At 37.8% G+C, this 19475-nt stretch overlaps 2 protein-coding genes across 10 annotated transcripts in view; both read left to right on the plus strand.

The window, feature by feature from the left end:
* Positions 1 to 2498, plus strand: part of COL4A3 (collagen type IV alpha 3 chain) — a 126389-nt gene extending 123891 nt beyond the window's left edge. The window contains exons 50-52 of the mRNA XM_044241731.1: positions 226 to 340; positions 1537 to 1709; positions 2318 to 2498. Coding sequence (XP_044097666.1) covers positions 226 to 340; positions 1537 to 1709; positions 2318 to 2402 — 373 coding nt within the window. The 3' untranslated portion in view covers positions 2403 to 2498. The remainder of the gene's footprint in view (positions 1 to 225; positions 341 to 1536; positions 1710 to 2317) is intronic.
* Positions 2499 to 9638: 7140 nt separating this feature from the next.
* The window catches only part of MFF (mitochondrial fission factor), a 31731-nt gene continuing 21894 nt past the window's right edge, over positions 9639 to 19475 (plus strand). For 8 of the 9 annotated variants that reach the window (XM_044241732.1, XM_044241733.1, XM_044241736.1 and 5 more), the window contains exons 1-5: positions 9639 to 9796; positions 12849 to 12960; positions 13726 to 13903; positions 14787 to 15007; positions 15949 to 16118. In XM_044241732.1, coding sequence (XP_044097667.1) covers positions 13866 to 13903; positions 14787 to 15007; positions 15949 to 16118 — 429 coding nt within the window. In that variant the 5' untranslated portion in view covers positions 9639 to 9796; positions 12849 to 12960; positions 13726 to 13865. The remainder of the gene's footprint in view (positions 9797 to 12848; positions 12961 to 13725; positions 13904 to 14786; positions 15008 to 15948; positions 16119 to 19475) is intronic. The other variant, XM_044241735.1, reaches the window with a different exon arrangement.

The raw sequence follows: 19475 nt of genomic DNA on the forward strand, positions 1-19475 counted from the left end.
TTTCTTTTTTTTTTAAAGATTTTATTTATTTTAGAGAGAGAGAGAGAGAGAGAAAGTGGGGGGAAGGGCATAGGAAGAGGGAGAGAGATAATCATAAGCTGACTCCATCTGAGCTCGATCTCACAACACTGAGATCATGATCTGAACCAAAACCAAGAGTCAGACAGGTAAGCAACTGAGCCATCAAAGCAGCCCAGCTGCCATATTCTTTATTTCACATTACAGATGCACTGTCTGTGAAGGTCCTACAAATGCCATAGCCATTCACAGCCAAACCACCGCCATTCCCTCCTGTCCCAATGGCTGGATTTCTCTCTGGAAAGGATTTTCGTTTATCATGGTAAGGAGGAAAGGAACAGCAAATTCATAGTAAAGATTACCCTTAGAACCTTACATTGGACGGGGTGAAATTTGGCCCTCAAGAATGAAGCCTGATACTAATAAGCAATGTATTCTAGGGACATTGGCTTGAAAATCTGGAAATATGCTTTTTAAAGTAACGGGTTTTTTTGTAAATAATGGAGAATTTTTAAAAAATGACTTTACCCATAAATTCTAAATAAGACATTCAGGTGATGAGTAATGCCAAATTAGTAATAGAATGCCTTTTTTTTTGTTTTGTTTTAACATGGCAGCCATTTTATATAGATCCTCCATAATCCTTATGGAAACCCTGGAGGTAGTTTCTATCTTCTGCAGTTTTATAAATAAAAATGAAGATCCCCAAGGTCTCATAACTACTAAGTGGTAAAACCAAGGTTTGAACCTGAGTCTGTCTGTTCCACAATCTTTTTACCTTACACTTAGGCCCCTTTGACATTCATAGCAAGATGGGGGCTAAGAGAAAAAGTCTTTTAAAGAAAGATTCTCCAGATGTGAAGTGCTAAATGAAGAAGTCTATGCACTGACCATTAGTGATTCTGAGAGCCAAACATACATGGTTGGTGGTTATTCATATTTTGTATAGCATCACTTAGGACACATCATTCCCCTTTCTTTACTCACAGACATCCATTCCTCCATTCATTCAACCATTAATTTAAAAAGTATTTATTGAACACCTACCTTGTGCCATGACTGTTCTTAGCACTAAGAAGAATACCAACAATGAACCAAAGTTCCTGCTGGCCATGGAAAATATATCTTAGTGGTGAAGGTAGACAATAAACAAGAAGACAAAATAACCATAATAGTAATGAATTTAGATGGTGATCAGTACTCTGAAGGAAAGAGGAGATTGTGAAAGGGATGCGGTCAAGGAAAGCCGCCTGGAGGTTATATTCAGGCATATCCCTGAACTATAAAAACGAGCTAGCTGACTGAGGAAAAGGAGGATTTCAGGCCAAAGAAATAGCTTTTACTTTTTTTTGATGACTAATACTCAACTTGGAAGGTACCTGAAGTATTAGCAAATTATAAAAAAGCATAAGTTTATTTCATACTACTTTTTTTCTTACTATTACAAAAAAAAGGTAAAGCTCTGAAAGTTTGAACACCATGCACACAATTCTTACCCACGTATTTTTATTGTGATAGTTCACAAGTGCAGGTTCTGAGGGTGCTGGGCAAGCTCTGGCCTCCCCTGGCTCCTGCCTGGAAGAATTCCGAGCCAGTCCATTCATAGAGTGCCATGGAAGAGGAACGTGCAACTACTATTCAAATTCCTACAGTTTCTGGTTGGCTTCATTAAACCCCCAAAGAATGTTCAGGTAACTATTCAAAGTCAAGTTTAATCTCATGACTCAGTGCTGAACTATTCAGAGGTTGCCATGTTAGATTTCCATTACCTATGTCTTGATGAACTCACGTTTAAAAGAGATCCCCGTGACAACAAAATCCTGCTTAGTTTGGAACTCCCAGTTTACAAGTGTTCCACAGTCAACTAGTAGCCATGGGTTTGTACTACTGCATCAATAAAGGCCCAAAAATGTGATTTTTGTCACCACCAAATATATTTTAACATTTGTATATGAACTTATAGCAAATTACAGAATAAAACCATGAAATGATCTGCTGCTCTTAATTTACTGTACTGGAAGACTTGTGTGTGATCCAGACGGTTTAAAGGACAAGGGCTGTTTTTATTACAAAACAGGGAATCTCTAAATTTGCATCACAGCCTATGTTTTCCTCACTGCTGCTGAAATACAACTAAATTATAAAACATTTACATATAAACCTTTACAGTAATATGCCTCCTATAATAGAGTTTAGATGAACTATAATATTTATTAATAAATCTCAAACCCAGCAAATATTCCTTCTTTACCTATACATTGATGAGATTCTTTGTTTGCACTTTTTGCTCTTGTTTCAGAAAACCTATTCCGTCAACTGTGAAAGCTGGGGAGTTAGAAAAGATAATAAGTCGCTGTCGGGTGTGCATGAAGAGAAGACAATGAAGAAATCAAAAGAAAACAGAACTGTTCTTTTTCATCCTAAATAACCAAGTAATGATGCAGAATATGCATTTATTTTGGTATTTTTCTCTAACCAAACAATATGGTTCCTTGATGACTTAGTACAAAGTTTCTTTTTGTTCCCCCACATAACAAAGCATTTCTTGTAAGTCAGTTCTGCAATCCTAGTATCTAATCTGTGCTCTTGCAAAGTTTCCTATGGCAAGGCAGCAGACTTTTCAAAAACTACCCCCAAAATCCTATTCCACTTGTATCCAATACACGGCCTCAACTGCAATGGTATGAACTTTGGTGCTACAAGTTCAAAGCTGTTTGGTCCACTGGATTCCCAAGATTTGCCCTTTTCTATTCCAGTTGTTGAGACTCAGGGAGGCTAAATTGGTTTTAAATTGTGCCAACACCCCCTTTAGCCCCTGAGACAGGGAGGAGATGGGGGGCAGGTAGAGCAATGGCACCTCATGCACTGGACTGGACTTTGAGACCTGTTCAGTAACCTAAGGCTTGAGGAAACCAGAACTAAACTAAGGTTCACGGATATTCTAGGGCTCTTTCAAGTATACCCAAGACTAAGGCCAAAAGGGGGTTTCCCAGAATGGTTTTGTTCATATTTTTTATAAGATTTTTTGTTTGTCCATTGAATTCATTTCACTGCAGCAATGTAACCTGCTAGCATTCAAATTTTTACCCTTACTGAATTAATTTTAATAGGATAATGTTACACACATGCTCTGAAATGTATCTAACTTCCTTTTCTTCTTTTTTTTTTTAACCAATTCACCCACCCAGATAACAAGGATACTACTTATTGGATGTGCACTTTATCCCCATCCCTATAAATGTTGAGAAAACTTAGGACATTTGCTGGCTAATCAGATTAGGCTCAAAATATTTTTCCTTTGCGGTGATCCATTCATATTCCATGTAACCTGGGTATTTCCAGATTTATTCCCTGATTATTTCCCTACTTCTTTTGTAAAAAATTTTGTGTTTTATGTTACATAGTCTCACCAACTGCATTGAAAGAGTCCTGTAAAAATATTAATGTAAAAATTGTATAGCTTTGCAGATATAGGTCTTAAGACTTGCTTTTCAGTGTGTTGATACATTCCCAAAGTTACTTAATTCAGCTGAACAAGCATTTCATTTAGCCTCAACCCAGGCCCCAGGGAAGGTGCTAAATTACAGATACTAAGGGGGAGAAAAAGAGACTAATGTTTCTGATCTGATATCCCAGAAAAGGTGACTAACTTACTGTTACTGTTAGGACTCCCACATATCTGAGCTGGCTTCTTATCCCTTTTTCTTCCTTCGTCACTGTTCTTATATTCCATTGTCATCATTCAGTAGGCCTCAATAAAGGTTTACAAGAAGGTATCTGGCCAGAGAAAGCCCAGGACATCTAGCTTCTCTTGGGCATCACAGAAGCCAAGGTAGGAACAACGTTAAGAAAACAAAGATCTGCAAGGCACTAAGTACCACTTAAACTCGATGGTAACACTATTTGATGGATCTGAGAGGCCAGGTATCCTGAGGCAAAGCTCTGAAGATGCTTCTTGATCCACCCAGGTGGCATTGATGGTGCTGATATTTAAATTCAGGTTATTGCTCTGGTCTCAGTTGCTCTGTAAGTGAAGGTGTGACCCCAGAGGATAGCACAGGTTGGGACCTCGGTTCCCACCCTTCCCTGCTCAGGTGACTGCTGTCAAGCCATTTTCACATTTAAACATTATAAAGTGCATTTTACTTAGACTACTTACATAGACTCACCTAATATTAAGACTTTTTTGCTCTAAAAATATCCTACTGTCCCATTTGTACCATAATGGCATACAGGGTCTAATTGATGGCCACAAACCCTCTATAGGACAACAGTTCTCCAACTGTGGTCCCTGGACCAGCTGCATCAGCAGCCTCTGGAAACTTGCTATAAATGGAAATTTTAGGGCCCACCTGAGACCTGTAGAATGAGAAACTCTAGGGGTATGGCCCAGAAATCTGCATTTTTCATAAGCCTTCCAGGTGATTTCCTACAAACTCAAAATTCAGAACTGCTGTGGGCAAACAGCCAAGGAATGATTGTATGGGCAGTTACCAGGTCCAGCTGGCTGTAATTGTTCCATCTGTGCCTCCCTTTTAAAGTCCAAAATCACAAACAACCCTAAGGTTGTTTAATTTTACTAATATGTAAAAGCCCTAGATTGGTGCTACTGCCAAATTACTGGCCTCTGCTTATCCAAGCATCTGTGTTCTCTTGCCCTCTTAGCAGTGTTTAACTTCTGAGGAAGACAGGTGATGCTAAAGCCTTACATTCCAAAGAAGCCATACTAACAGTAGCTCAGTCATACCTCTGAGACCGAGCCTTAAAACATAGCTTCCATGCATTACTTTCCAAATGCCTATGAGTAGCTTACAATGTTATGAAGATTTAACTTTGTAGATAAAATGTAAATAACTCGTTTCTTTTCAAATTGGGGCTTCAACTTTGAAATTTCACAGTGTGCTAAAATAATGGATTTCTCAGAGGTCTTTTTGCAAGGTAAACATTATTAAGTAACTTATTTATAAAAGTATTACAATAATGCTGAATTTGAATTTTATTGCTAATTTAACTTACAAAGATTCTTCTATGCAGCAAATGTAACTTACTGCAACTAAACTTAATTTAATGTTTACTCTATAACCAAATGAAATATATTTAAAATATATTGGATATTTTATATTATTATATCCTGACAACATTACAATATTGTAATGTACTAATATTTCTGTAATTATAGCTAAAAATTATTTTATTGTATTGTCTAAAAATAAAATTGAAAAAATTATATCTGGTTTTATTTTTCTTTCAAAATGGAAATAATTTTTTGAATTGTAAAAATAATACATGTTTGCTGTAAAAACAAGAGACAATACAAAAGTTAGGAAGAACATAAAAATTGCCATAATCTAACCAGTCACCCTCACCCAAGATAATTAAGGTGTATGTCCTTCCAGAGTTCTTCCCTGTAAATATGTTCCTAAACAAAAATAGAATAAAAACATGTTGTTCCTAACAAGATTTTTTTTTAACTTAATGCCCTATGGATATTTTTTCACATCAATAGACAAGAACTAATCATTATTTACACCATAGTTCATTGCATGGATTTACTACACAAGTCAGTGAATCCCCCAATCAAGGGATACTTAATTTAGTTTTATGATGGACATTTAATTAATAATATGGAAATATTGTACACATTTCATTTCACATTTTCCAGCTACTTCCTCAGGATCAGTTGCTAGAAGGAAAATTACAGAATCAAAGAACTCACAGGATCTTAGGTCTTTGATATACATACAAAAATGTTCTCCAAGAAGGTTGTTAGAATTTCCAGCTATAGCAACAATGTAAACACCCATCTTCCCATGGTTTTACCAGTTCCGGATATAGCTGTTCTTTTACAATTTTTCCCTATCACATTTTAATTTACAGTCTGCTCACTACCAGTGATGCTGTGTATTTGTCACTTTTAATTAGCATTTGCTTTTTTTATTAATTAGTATTTGTTTTTTCATTTAGTTTTATTTGTATTTTCTTATTTTGTATTAGTGCCTGTTTTTGTTTTCCTTTGAAGGGCATAATCACATCTTTGCTCATTTTCTATTAGGGTGTTTAAGAAATTTTTACAAATCAGTAAGAACACATGTAGATTACAGAAAGTATGCATCATACATTTTGATAAATGTTTCCCATTTCTAATACAAATATTACTCATTCAAAGAAAAACATTCATAAAATTTTTAATGTACAGAAATGGTAAAGAGAAATGCTTTTAATATACAAAATAAGAAATCTTGTAAGTAAGGAACTTTCAGGCTGTGTTAAATGGCAACAAGATTATAAAAGGAAGAAACTAAACAGTGATCTTGGGTAATAGTTCTAAAAAGACAAAGAAAATTCTTGTTCAAATAAATATTTTAGAAATATTTTCATAACTGGGCCAAAAAGTACACTGAAAACATTCTGAGTCCCTCCAGAATGTGTTAATACATTTAATGAACTTATTTTGACTGATAGCAAGTAGATGAATGAATGTTTTATTTGTGATCGTTCTCTCTACTTGTGAGTCTGTTTGGAAGGAAAAATTGTGATCAGTCTCTAATCTATTCTTAGCAACCTACTGACAGGGGACTTGGAGAGCATGAACAGTGGCTAGTTCAACCCCACCCTATTCCCAGCTCTGCCCACTGGAAACTGAGAAACAACCAAACACAGAGAGAAAAGAAACTGATTTTGAATAGCCAGGCTAAATCTAAACATCCAGATAAATGTGACCCTCTCTGGGTGTCTGTAGGCTGTTTTTTCTAAAAACGCTGACATTGCTCAAAACCTTTTTAAAATATGATTGCTTTGAGATTGGGTTTATCAGCCAAACCAGGAAATAGAGGTCTCATCACTTTATACCCAAGACCTACATCATGCTCAAGATATCTGGCTCCACAGAAGTCATCTAGATGAGTGAGACACAGACCTTGGTCTCAAACACGGAACTTAATCTGGTGGCAGAAAATAAGGCAAATACATAGATTAATTATAATACTGGACAGAATAAGTGTCATAAGAGATGACAAATAGTGATGCAAAAGTTGGAGCCCTCAGGAAATAATTATGAAAGAAGGAATATTTTAGGTGGTCCTTTAAGGACAGTTAGGATTTCAAGAAGCAGAAGGTAGCCAGGAGGAGGATGGCATTTCAGGTGGCAGGAATATTATAGATAAGGGTAAGTAGTTAGGAAAGCATGAAGCAATCTCAGAGAATAATTAATGGTTAAGAATATAATGAGTATAAGAACATACATGGACTACATAGGAATATATAGGATATATGTATTCTCTGTACATGTAAACATCACATGTGCATACACACACAACCATGAATAAAGTGGCATTGTAGGAGTTAGGGCCATATCACACAGAGTTTCAAATATCAGGTTAAACCTATATTTCATTGGCTGGTATAAGAGCAATGAAGATTCTGAAAAGAGTAGAATGATCATATAAATGGTAACCTAGAAGATCCAATATTTTATATACTGCGCTTGCCAGGCTATTTCGTAATTTCAAATGTTTTTAAAAATCACTGGATTGCTGTTATGGACTTTTGAATTGTAGAGAATTGTAAATCATCAATTTCTTTTAAACCTGGGGCTTCAAATTTGGGATGTCACAATTTGTAAAGCTATGCTCTTTGTGGATCCAACCTCTGGTAAGAATTAGAGGAGAAAAATGGAGCTGCGAAGGCCAGTTAAAGGTTATCAACCCAGCTGATAGGTAATGATTTAGCAGTGGGAACAGAACAAAGTGGAGAGTTGGCATTGAGGTGTGGGAATCTAATAGGATAGGGTCTTGAGAGACAGTGAAAGATGACTTCAGAATTCTGAAACTTGAGGACTCAAAAAATAATCTTGCCATTAACTGAAAAAAAAAATCAGGTGAAGTTATCTGGATTGGGAAGAAGGAGAAAATTTGAGTTTGAAATCTGTTGGGATCAAAATTCCAAAGGGACACTTATGAAGAAATGGCTAGAACTAGGGCAACAGGATGATACTAAATGGATGTGTTAATTAATGCAGACTTATATGGCACTTTTCCCCCACAAAAGATTTGAGGCAATCATGGGTGCAAAGATAGTCAATAATGGATTAAATCATAAACAGGAATGTTCACATTAATGATGGAAGCCCAGCATGAAGCTTTATCACAAAAAACAAGGGGGCAGAGTTTCTAGGTAAGGAAGAGAAAAAGCCGTTTTGTTTTGTTTTGTCTTGTTTTTTCCTCTTTGAGAATCTACTACCAATGTTTGGTGATTTCATGTACCACACTGACTCCTTTAACAGAATCAAATGATTCAGGAAAATCAAGGGTGATCAGAATTAAGGGAGACGACTTTGGATCTGGCAACTGGTTCACAACTTTCATTTGAAAGTTATTTCAAAACGTTTTTCTTGTGGGGAGGGGGCAGGCATAAAAAGCAAATGGCAAGAAATGAAGAAGTGGAAGGGTGCTGGTGGAAGCAGCAGGGCCCTCACTGCTACAGGTCTTGGTTATGGATAGCCTACCCAGCTTGGTCTTTCTATCTTCCCCCAAAAGAATCGGTTTGGAATGACTCATCATTCCTAAAATCTATCTATTCTTACAAAAAGATGATTTGCCACTATTAATAAGAGACCCAAGAACATAATTCTCAAAATGCTTCCTCAATTATTTTGAAAAGCGGCAACCTCTCTGGAGCATCTTTAGATTCTAGAGAAGTACCCGCTCATGTGCATGTCCTTGTTCGGCTGTTTGCTAAAGTCTAGTTACACAAAATATCCCACCATCTGCCTTCAGCCCGCCCCGATGTTGGGGATCAAAGTACTGAATCTCCCACGGAAAGTTAGTTGGGTGGTTAGATCCAGAGAGGGCTCTACCGAGGCTAAATAAGGCTGTTACCTACTGTAAAACCTAACTTCTCTTTTTCCATCATTCTCATGTTGAGCGATTAGTGAAGCCAGTCAGGGCAGGGGTGCGGTTAAAGAAGACATCTAATAATTAATTAGCTCAACCAGTGATCAAAATCGGAGTATCACCAGCAGAGTCGGTGAAATATTCAGAGTATTAGGCCTCACGCCAGATATTCTGATACTAACAGTCCTGAAAAATAGTCATTTTAACTGGCTAGGAAGGTCTACCTTGTAAACATGTGAGACTTACAGATCACGAACTCCAATTAAAATTTCTCAACCGTGGGGCGCCTGGGTGGCTCAGTGGGTTAAAGCCTCAGCCTTCAGCTCAGGTCATGATTCCAGGGTCCAAAGATCGAGCCCCCACATCAGGCTCTTGGCTCAGTAGGGAGCCTGCTTCTCTTCCTCTATCTCTGCCTACCTTTCTGCCTACTTGCGATCTCTGGCTATCAAATAAATAAATAAAATCTTTTTAAAAATAAAATAGAATAAAATTTCAGCCATGAACCCAAAAAATAAATAAAATAAAATAAAACTTCAGTCGTGAACCAAACTCATACCACACACGCGTTCTTACTTGCAGTTGGCGCTCTTTGCCCTCAACAAAGATGTCCCCGTATCGCCGTCGCCCTGCCCCTGCTCCTGTGCGTGAGCCTCACGTCCGCCCTCGCCTGCATCACATGACCACGAACCTGCTTCAGCTACGGCTCCCGGCAAGGACCAGTTCCGGCCGTTCTCGCATCTCTCCCGGCCCGCTGCGGGCCGCTCAGGCCGGTGCTTTGCCCCGGCGCCTCAGTGCGCTCGGCCAACGGCCTCTAGGAGCGCCCACTGCAACGCCCCGGGAGCCGGCGGGCGGGAGCCCTCGCCGGGGACCCTTCAGCGGGCCCAGGGGTGAGTGCTGATGCCTTCCCGACGCGGGATCCGCGGCCCGTGCCGGCCTCCGGGCCTACCGCCGCGGCCATGACCCTCCGGCCGAAGGAGGTTACCCGCGGAGGCCCGGGCCGGTCCATGGTGTCGCTGCGAGTCCCAACCCCCGGGCTCTGGCTTTGCCACTCCCTCAGGACCTTGCCGCCTCCTCGGTCCCTGAAGAGAGCAGCACAAGCTCCCGCGAACGTTTTGGGGCTAACCTGACGACCGCCCCCCTCCCCTAGTTCGGGGTCTCATTTTGACAGTCCGGTGGGATCGTGTTGAGAAACACTGGAGACCTCCTGAGAGCTTGAACACGGAGCTTGGCTGGGGTTTTCCCTCATCCTTCGCGGCCGAGGCCCTGGCCCCTTTCAGAATGACCTTGGGCCAGACGCCAGCCGGCTTGACAAGTAGTTTTTCGTTTTTGTTTTTACTTCGCGGGAAAGACGGATTAGCAAAGGAAGGCTTTGCTGGAAGCTGGTCGGCCGCGGGAGGCCCGGGTCGGGTGGGTCCGTGAGCACGCTTGCTCCCAGGTGTGGATGCTGGGAGTTAGTTGCTCCTCGGGTTTCCTTCCAGGAGCTGGGAAGCCAGAGAAGGAAAGCTCGGGTCCCGGTTCTGCCGAGCCTCTGACCTTCGCCTGCAGGACAAGGCCCCTTGGATGGTGCAGGAACACCCCGGGCCGCGTCCTACAGCATTAGAGCAAGGGGCGCTCTGTAGGGATGGCGACCCTTTCCAAGTGGGGACAGCTTTTCATTGCTGCAAATAAGAAAAGCCCCAGAGCCCTTGTTCCCTAATGTAGAGCCAGTTGTATTCAAGCCTCCCATCCACTCACGGAGAGACTTGACCTGAAGGACCTTAAGTGTTTTCTCTCCCTAAATGAAAAAACGTTTCTTTCTGTGTCAATTTCGTCAGCTAATGAGATCCCAAAGGAAAAACCCTCAGGAAAATGGATTTGGAAAGAATTAGAATGACTTAGTAAGACTACTAAGTTGTCTTCTCCCTGTGTAATTAAATTATGTGTAGGAGCTGCTACCTTTTTGGTTTCAAACCCGTGGGGATTGGTTTTGCTGTTCTTTCCAAAAGGAAATTGTGTGTACTATCCCTTCCTGTCCGATAGGGCTGCCTTGTTTTAAGGATTACAAAGTTTAGCAGTTGCTTTCCTCCCTTCTGCTTTTGAAACTTGTTTTCTGTAGATTCATACCCTTATTTTAAAATTTGTGGATTTGTGTTTTTTCAAGTTTTTGGTTACTTTTTTTTTCAAAACTGCAATTAATCCTGGATTGTTATATCCTGATTTGTTAATGCACTTATTTTTTTAAGTATAGTTGCTTGAAAAGAGAATGGAAACAGGGTGACCTATATAAAAACCTTGAACTAGGTCCACAACATAAGTGATAAAGAACCGGATTTTTTTTTTCATAATTGGAGAATTATATAAATCTTTGCAACCACAATCAATTTGACCCAAGTTGTTTCTGCGACTTCCTGTACTATTTCTCTGGGTTCCAGTGGTCTAATGTAGAAAATAAGAAAGTCAAGCTTGAGTCATTGTGTCCCACATTTCGGACATTGTCCAGGAGTGGAATTTGACTTGATTCTAGATAGTATATGGATGAGGGTTTTTTCTTTTAGTTATGTTTTTGTTATATGTATGGTTTAAGGTAGTGATGTAAAGTTTCCTTTTATAATTCATTTATTTAAGATGTTTAAAAGTTGAGCTAAAAAATGTAGGTAAGAATTAAATGCACTGTGGGAATGTGGAAAAACTATTTAAAATTGGTAAATTACTGGTGTTTGGGAACTCAAAGGCTTAGAAATTAGAGGTTAAGATCATCTGTGATTTTGAGAGAGATTTTGTCTCCTTAATTATATGACGGCCAGTCATGTACTGGTTGACTAGTAGTTTGCAATGACAGAACCTCTGGAATTAATATCTTAACTCCAAATGAGAAGTTTGTTTTATGTATTGCCAAAAGATAATACCAAAAATGCTATAGTCTAATGGGGTGGAGGATAGATTCTGATCTAATTAGGACACTACAGTGTTATACCTTAGAAAAGTTCCATTTGCTTTTTAAATTTAAGTAGCTCAAATAGGGTAAAGGAGAATTTGGCTTTTTCTAGAAGTTGTCTTTTCAGCATCTGTCTTTATGATCTAAGTCTGTGCTATTTTACAGACAGATTCTCATAAGACAAGATGTTGCTATAGAATGAAATTTTGACACTCATAGGATGTATTGGTGCAAAGTCAGTGAAGACTGAAATGCAGTAAATGGAGTGGGGAGAATAGCACATTTCAGAGAGATAATGTTCTGGTTATATGTGTTCCTTGTGTATTATAGAACTTCAACTTACAGTGTCCCAAGGCTATAATTCTTTTGAGATGTCTCTTTTCAGTATCATATCTGAATATAAGCTCTTATTGTGCTTCATCTATACACAAGTATTGGAAGAATTTCTCCTCTAGAAAGATGCACAAAGATTAGGGATTGCCTGTGGGGACCTAGGTCGCTATAGGATACGGTCTGGTGGGACACTGTTTTCTCTGAAAACAGTGTACTTTGTAACATGTGCATATATTACTGGTGTGCTTTGTAACATGTGCATATATTACTGGTTCAAATTCAAATATTGAATGAAAGTTGTGAATGAAATAAATACGAAATTAAACTAAGTATTGCATGAAAATAGCTGAGTGAAAATTTAGCCAAAATGCATTTGTTCCTCCTTGATATATATGTACATACATATGAATATTATGGTTCCGTCAAAGTAAGTATTTTTCATCTGTCACATCTTTCTAAATACAGATCAGAGATGATGGCAGTTCTATATTTTATTTTGCATTAATTAATGAATGCTTATAGGGCCCTGTCTGTGGGTTAAAATTGGTAATAAGCTTGTTAATTTTTTCTTTATTGTTTTAGTTTCTTAATGTAAGTTTGTATGTCTTTGGTGATTTAGAGGATTTCCAGCAATGAATTCCTAATATTGGTATCATGTAGGTTTTCAATTAGCTCCTGTTTTTCTTCCGTAGGGACAAAAGTGGCTCAAAATCCAGCACAGGCACATTGAAGCAAGTTAAAGGATTTAATATGAAGCACAGAAGCAGATAGTGCCAAATTGCAAGCCGTAGTTGGTACACATTTGTGAGTAAAAATTTTGTCTTTTGGCTCTATTTTCTAAGTATTTAAACCATCTGCATGCCAGATCCTTAAAATTCACACATTTTGGTAAAGAATAAAGGAGGCAATTTAGCAGTCATAACTAACCAGTTGTCAGGGCTTAGCATTCTGAGCAACCTCTCAGAACTCTCCTAAGCATCTTATTTAGGTGGTTCAAGGGTCGTAACACATCTCTGACATGGAGTTTAGGAAATATCCCAGGTGTGACTCACCTTTATATCATCTTTACTTTTTATTGCCCTTGATTTATATATAATATCTTTTGCTGAAAATTCAGTGTAATTTGGCTTTTGAAGTCATTTCCTTTTAAAGAAACCATTACTCAAACATCAGTTTTTTAGGTATCTCAAATACATTTACTTCTGCCCTTTATATTCTCTTCATGATTTCTTCATTTTTATTGTACTTAAGCCTTAAAAAAAGAAAAGGACTTTCTTGTTCAGAATATAATGATTAAAAGGAGTCTTATGGCAAAAAAAATTTTTTTTACTCTGACTTTATATACATTTGATTATCCTGTTTGGAAAATCATAAAATAGTGATTGTGTGTAAAATCATCTTTATGATTTTTGAGGTATAGAATAACTCTGTTTAGGAGAAATCTGAAAACTGGTTTTGTAGATCAGGTCTTAGAAGATAATTTGAAATAGATATCTATTTACTTGTATTCATGGTTTTTTAAATAAATGAATTGTTGAAATACTGATCTTTATTCTTTCTTTTTTACAGCTGGAAAAGCAGTGTCCGTGTTGTTATGTACACCTCCAAAAAAGTTCAGATCTGTAGGGGAATTGTTGTATAAAGTAAACTGAACTACAGGGTAGCAGTATCTTAATAGCTATTCTAGACGTGTATTTACTGTATTAAAAATGAGTAAAAGAACAAGCAGTGACACACCACTAGGAAGGTCAGTGACATTTTATTCAGTTGAGCTGATATTGTAGGCTTGAGAGATAGTGGCTTTAAAGCTGATTGCCATAGGCTAACCATGCTCTTCTACACTTCTTTCAACATTTTATATTTGGGGGTAACTTTCCTCTGCATTTTCCTGAAGCATGGATCCTTCTCTAATTTAGAAGGTTATTCATGCTTTTGTACTGTCTTTCCCCTTAAAGGCATGCCATGCTTTTTAAAAATATACATGTAAATATGATACTAAATACAGATTAATGTGAAGCTTATAATCCCATGAAACAAATGCATACAGGAAGGGTTTATTGCTACATATTCTATATTTGGTGTTCATTGCATCTCAGTAACCAGGTATACATTCAGTAAGAGAAGTTTGAATTTGTATCTTAGATTTTTCAGGGGACTACATTTTTAAAATAAATTTAGAATTAACCTTATTTACTTTATGAATTTGATTTTCATCATTAAAAGGTTTTATTTTTCTCATGCATGACCGCAATTCCTAATTTCATTTTTATAAAATCCTAGCAGCTTTCCCTCAGAATTTAAGTTTTATTTCATTCATTTTTTATAAGCACCATGTCTAGCTATGCAGAGAGGAGAGTGTATATGTGTGTGCCCATTTGTCTTGTAGTTACACAATATTTTTAAAATTTGCTCTTAACCAATATCCTCAGGGTGCCATTTCAGCTGATAAATGAGAAGGCATTATGTTGAGGAAAACATTGTCTTCAGTCTTTTACTTTCCCTTTGTACGTGTTCAATACAAATAAGAAGTCTCCTTTTGCGCTTCCTACAAGGTATTGTCTTCTAACTTTGCTATGTGAAGAAGACCGACATTTTAACGGTCACCCCTGTCTTTAAATTTTTGCCCATAGAGTGAGTGGGGCAGCCTTTCCTTCTCCCACTGCTGCTGAGATGGCGGAGATTAGTCGAATTCAGTATGAAATGGAATACACCGAAGGTATTAGTCAGCAAATGAGGGTCCCGGAGAAATTAAAGGTAGCACCACCAAATGCTGACCTGGAACAAGGATTCCAAGAAGGAGTTCCAAATGCTAGTGTCATTATGCAGGTTCCAGAAAGGATTGTTGTAGCAGGTATTTTACATTTGTTTATAAAGTTGTCTGATAAATCTTTGTTTTTTGTATTTTTATGAAAATTTCTGGTTTTTTCAAAATATTTAGAAAAGGGGATGGGAAATAAAACTTTACATTATTTTCAAAAAGTTTAATAAAATTGAAATTTCAGAGTGTTTACTAATAATTCAACTAATTGATACATAATTTACATATATAAAATACATGTAATTTTTAAGTGTGAAGTTTGATGAGTTTTAACAAATGCATATACTCTTTTTTAACAAATGCATATACTCTTCCAACACAGTCTAGATATAGAATATTTTCATTATCCTAAAATATTCCCTTGTGCCCCATCTCCTTTAGTTCCTCCCCCTAAATTCCATACAACCATAATCTCCTTTCTATAACCAGAGACTAGATTCATCTTTTATAGAGTTTCATATAAATGGACTGATACAGTTTATACTCTTGGGTCTGGCTTTTGCTTAGTGTGATGCTTTTTGAAGTTCTTTCATGTTCTTGTTTGTATCAGTTTTTCATTCCCTTTTATTGCTGAGTTGTATTCCACTATGTGACTATACCACAATTTGTTTTTGAATTCATCTATTGATGAAGATTTGGGTTGTTTCCTGTTTGGGGCTGTTAGGAATAAAGCCTCATAAAGTACATGTTCTTGTAGGGATGTGTGTTTTCATATATCTAGGAGTAGAATTGCTAGATTATACCATAAGTTATATTTAACTTTATGAAAAACTGTCAGGCTGTTTTTGAAATTGATTGTACCTGTTATGTCCCCATCAGTGGTGTATGAGAATTTCCATTGCACCACATCGTTGCCAACACTTTGAAATGTCAGTCTTCAATTTTAGTCATTCTGGGGATGTGTAGTGGCAGATACATTTTAATGAAACCACTGTCTTTTCAAAGCCTTTCCTTTTTTTTTTTTACACTCCTAGGAAATAATGAAGACATTCCGTTTTCAAGACCAGCAGATCTTGACCTTATTCAGTCAACTCCCTTTAAACCTCTGGCACTAAAAACACCTCCTCGTGTACTTACGCTAAGTGAAAGACCACTAGATTTTCTGGATTTAGAAAGACCTCCTCCAACCCCTCAAAATGAAGAAGTAAGTACAGTTTTAATGTCAAGTGAATTTGAAATAATATAGGTAAAAGCAAAAGGTAAAGAAGATTGAAAGCTGTAACTCCTACATTAGCAATATGTAATGAAAGCCTTCCACATGGGCCATTGCTTGCCATAAATTCTGCTACATAGATAACCCAATTAAGATATTATGCTATTTTTTAAAGTTTAAATGTTCTGTTTCAGGAAAATGGAAGTTTTGTGGAATCATTAACATTCACATGGTCTAGATGGAAGAAGTTTCATGGCTAGGAGTTATACCTTAAGCAATATTGAAAGAGTTGGGAAGTTTAGCATAGAAAATTAATACGTCACTTTATTACAAAAGAAGTCTGGCAAAGAGGACAAGGAAAGCTCTTTTTTTCCTTAATACTACCTAATCTAGCTTACTAAAAAGCCTGACTAAGTTAATGTACCTTGTAACATGAATAGCCCTATTGACTGAGATATGGCAGATTGGACTAATGAGATGTTAGTAGCAAAGTTCAGATGTTGCCTCTCCCATGGATTCAGAGCCAATTTTGTTTTTTTTTTTTTTTTTTAAAGATTTTATTTATCCATTTGACAGAGAGAGATCACAAGTAGTTAGAGAGGCAGGCAGAGAGAGAGAGGAGGAAGCAGGCTCCCTGCCGAGCAAAGAGCCCGATGCGGGACTCGATCCCAGAACGCTGGGATCATGACCTGAGCCGAAGGCAGCGGCTTAACCCACTGAGCCACCCAGGCGCCCCCAGAGCCAATTTTGTAAAATTTCTTTTCTGTGATGATACTTAGAGTTGCAGCTTTTACACTGAACTTCTGTGTTGTCATGAAGCTAGCATAAGACAATATGCAAACATATGTTTTCACTGATGGAAGAACTGCCTGTGTGTCATTTGTTCATATTAGTCCTTTCCAAGAGGGTAAAGTATCCATACAACCCAGAGGAGTCCAGTGTCCTAGTACCGGGGAGGCCTTTTCTTAGCTTAGGAGTTTTTGCTGAGGTAATGAGATAATAGAGCTGCCAGTTTGTACATTCTAGATATATGCTTGGTGAAAAGCACTAAATTTGAGTGTTCACATGGTGAAAAGGCATTGAAGTACTTGTAGAATTGTATTTATTTAACAAACTTTCTTTGAGCTTTTGTGTAAGACCCTGTGTAGTGAGATGGAGTTCGTGCATCCTGGCATGAATGAGGGAGAGACACCCACACACAGAAGATACAAAGTTCTCAGTAGCCAAGAATAATGCAAGGTAATAGAATTGTCTGCAAGATGAAAGGTATCACCGCGTGCTTTCAGTGAGAGGCCCTGCTTCCTAGCCCCTACACAAAAGTTCCCAGTGGAAATTACTGCTGTGGATAATAATGTTTTGGAGTGAGGATTCTACCAGAGGAGAAACCCTCCCTATTAATATTCTTCCAGTTTGTTTTCCTTTTGATCTTTCTGCTCCCACTATTTTAGATAACTTAACTGCCTACTTGGTGAGAATAATTGATTGAAAACAAGTCAGGCACTTTCTTGAGTGATTACTTTTAAGAAAAAAAGTTTACCGGGATTGCCCTCAGTAGACCTATGGGGTTTACTTCTGCAGTAGTAGTAGTACATTTAGTCAAATGTGGTAAATGCCCAAAGTATATAGCACCGTAGTGAAAAACTTGGTTTGAAAATGAGACCTAATTCTGAACGCCTGTTTTGCTACTTATTAATGACATAACCTTGGGTCACTTATTTATTAATTCTCAGGCTCATCTCTAAAAGAAAGATAAGAATAATGCAGAGTACTTAAGATTATTGTGAGAATAACTATAATAATGCATGTAATGTGTTTAGCACATGTTCTAATTTATGTTAAAAGCTTGTATGTTTAAATACTATTGTTATAAAAGTTAAGTTCCTGTGGCAAGAGCCAAATCCTGAGATGCAAGAAAGGAGTTTCAGAGATTAGTACCCACCGCCTATTGAAAGGAAAGCAAAAATGATGACCTGTACTTCAAGTCCATGGAAGGGTCCTGCAGCCTTGAAGACAATCAGCCCCTTGACTAGAGGAGAAAGGAAAAAGAACCAGAGTTCTAGTAGCTTCTAGAAGATGGATTGAAAGAGGAGGCCAATAAGACCCTGAGTGCTGCTCTGATGATTCACTCAGATCCTAGTCAGAACCTATCAAGAGAGATTCCCTGAATCATTGACTCTTTAGTAGTCCTTTTGTGCATATGTCAAGGTTTCTCAGCCTTGGCACTGTTGACATTTTGGACCTGCTAATTCTTTGTTGTGGTGAAAAGCTCTCCTTTTGCATTATAGAGTGTTTAACAGCATTCTTGATCCTTGTGCACTAAATGCCAGAGGAATCCTCCAAATCATGAAAATCAAAAATGACTCTAATAGCTAAAAAAAGGTGGAAATAATCCCAGTGTCCATCAACTGAAGAATAGTTATACCAAATGTGTATCTGTTATTGGTGGAATATTATTGGTGGAATATTATTCAGTCATAATAAGGAATGAAGTACTTACACATTATACAACATGGATGAACCTTGAAAACATTATGCTACATCAAAGAAGCCAGACAGAAAAGGCCATATATTTTATGATTTCACTTACATGAAATATCCAATAGGCAAATCCATAGAAACAGAAAGCAGATTAGTGGTTGCCCGCAGATTGAGGGAAAGGGGAATTGGGAATGACTGCTTAATCATTATAGGATTTTCTTTTGGGGTGATAAAAATGTTCTGGAGCTAGGTAGAGGCAATGGTTACACAATCAAATACACTATTGTATAATAGTTTAAAATGGTGAATTTTATGTTATGTGTAGTTCATCATAATAAAAATAAAAGAAAAATTCTTTCCATTCATTGCCAAATGTCCCCTTGAGGGCACAATCACCCTTGAGAACCACTGGCCTATGGCAAGAAAGGAGACTATAAGAAGGTGGCTTCTGAAGAAGGCTGTAGAAATTGTTGTCTAAAATGTTGTCTGATACAATAAGTTTGCAGAAAGTAACTGCACTTAAATTCCTAAACTGGCTTGAAGAACCCAAGGGAACCCATGAAGAAGGCTTAAAGCATGATGCAGATAATCGCCTCACATAGACAGGGTTTATAAAATCTGGAGGCTTGGCTGGTAGAGAGGAAGTTGATGAACCCTTTCAATATACCTAATCTGTACTTGGAAGTCACTCTAGGACATGACCATCGCTTGATGATTCTCCCTGCAGGGAACTAATAAAAGCAACCAAGTAATAAACCGATCTGGGCAAGAAACTGCAAAATAACCAAATCAGGACAGTTCTTAGTGTTCTTAGCATCGCTTAGGCCATATAAATGCGGAGGGAGGAATTTTAAGCCTATTATCAGACAC

This window comes from Neovison vison, chromosome 3 (assembly GCF_020171115.1).
Source record: "Neovison vison isolate M4711 chromosome 3, ASM_NN_V1, whole genome shotgun sequence".
Taxonomy (NCBI): domain Eukaryota; kingdom Metazoa; phylum Chordata; class Mammalia; order Carnivora; family Mustelidae; genus Neogale; species Neogale vison.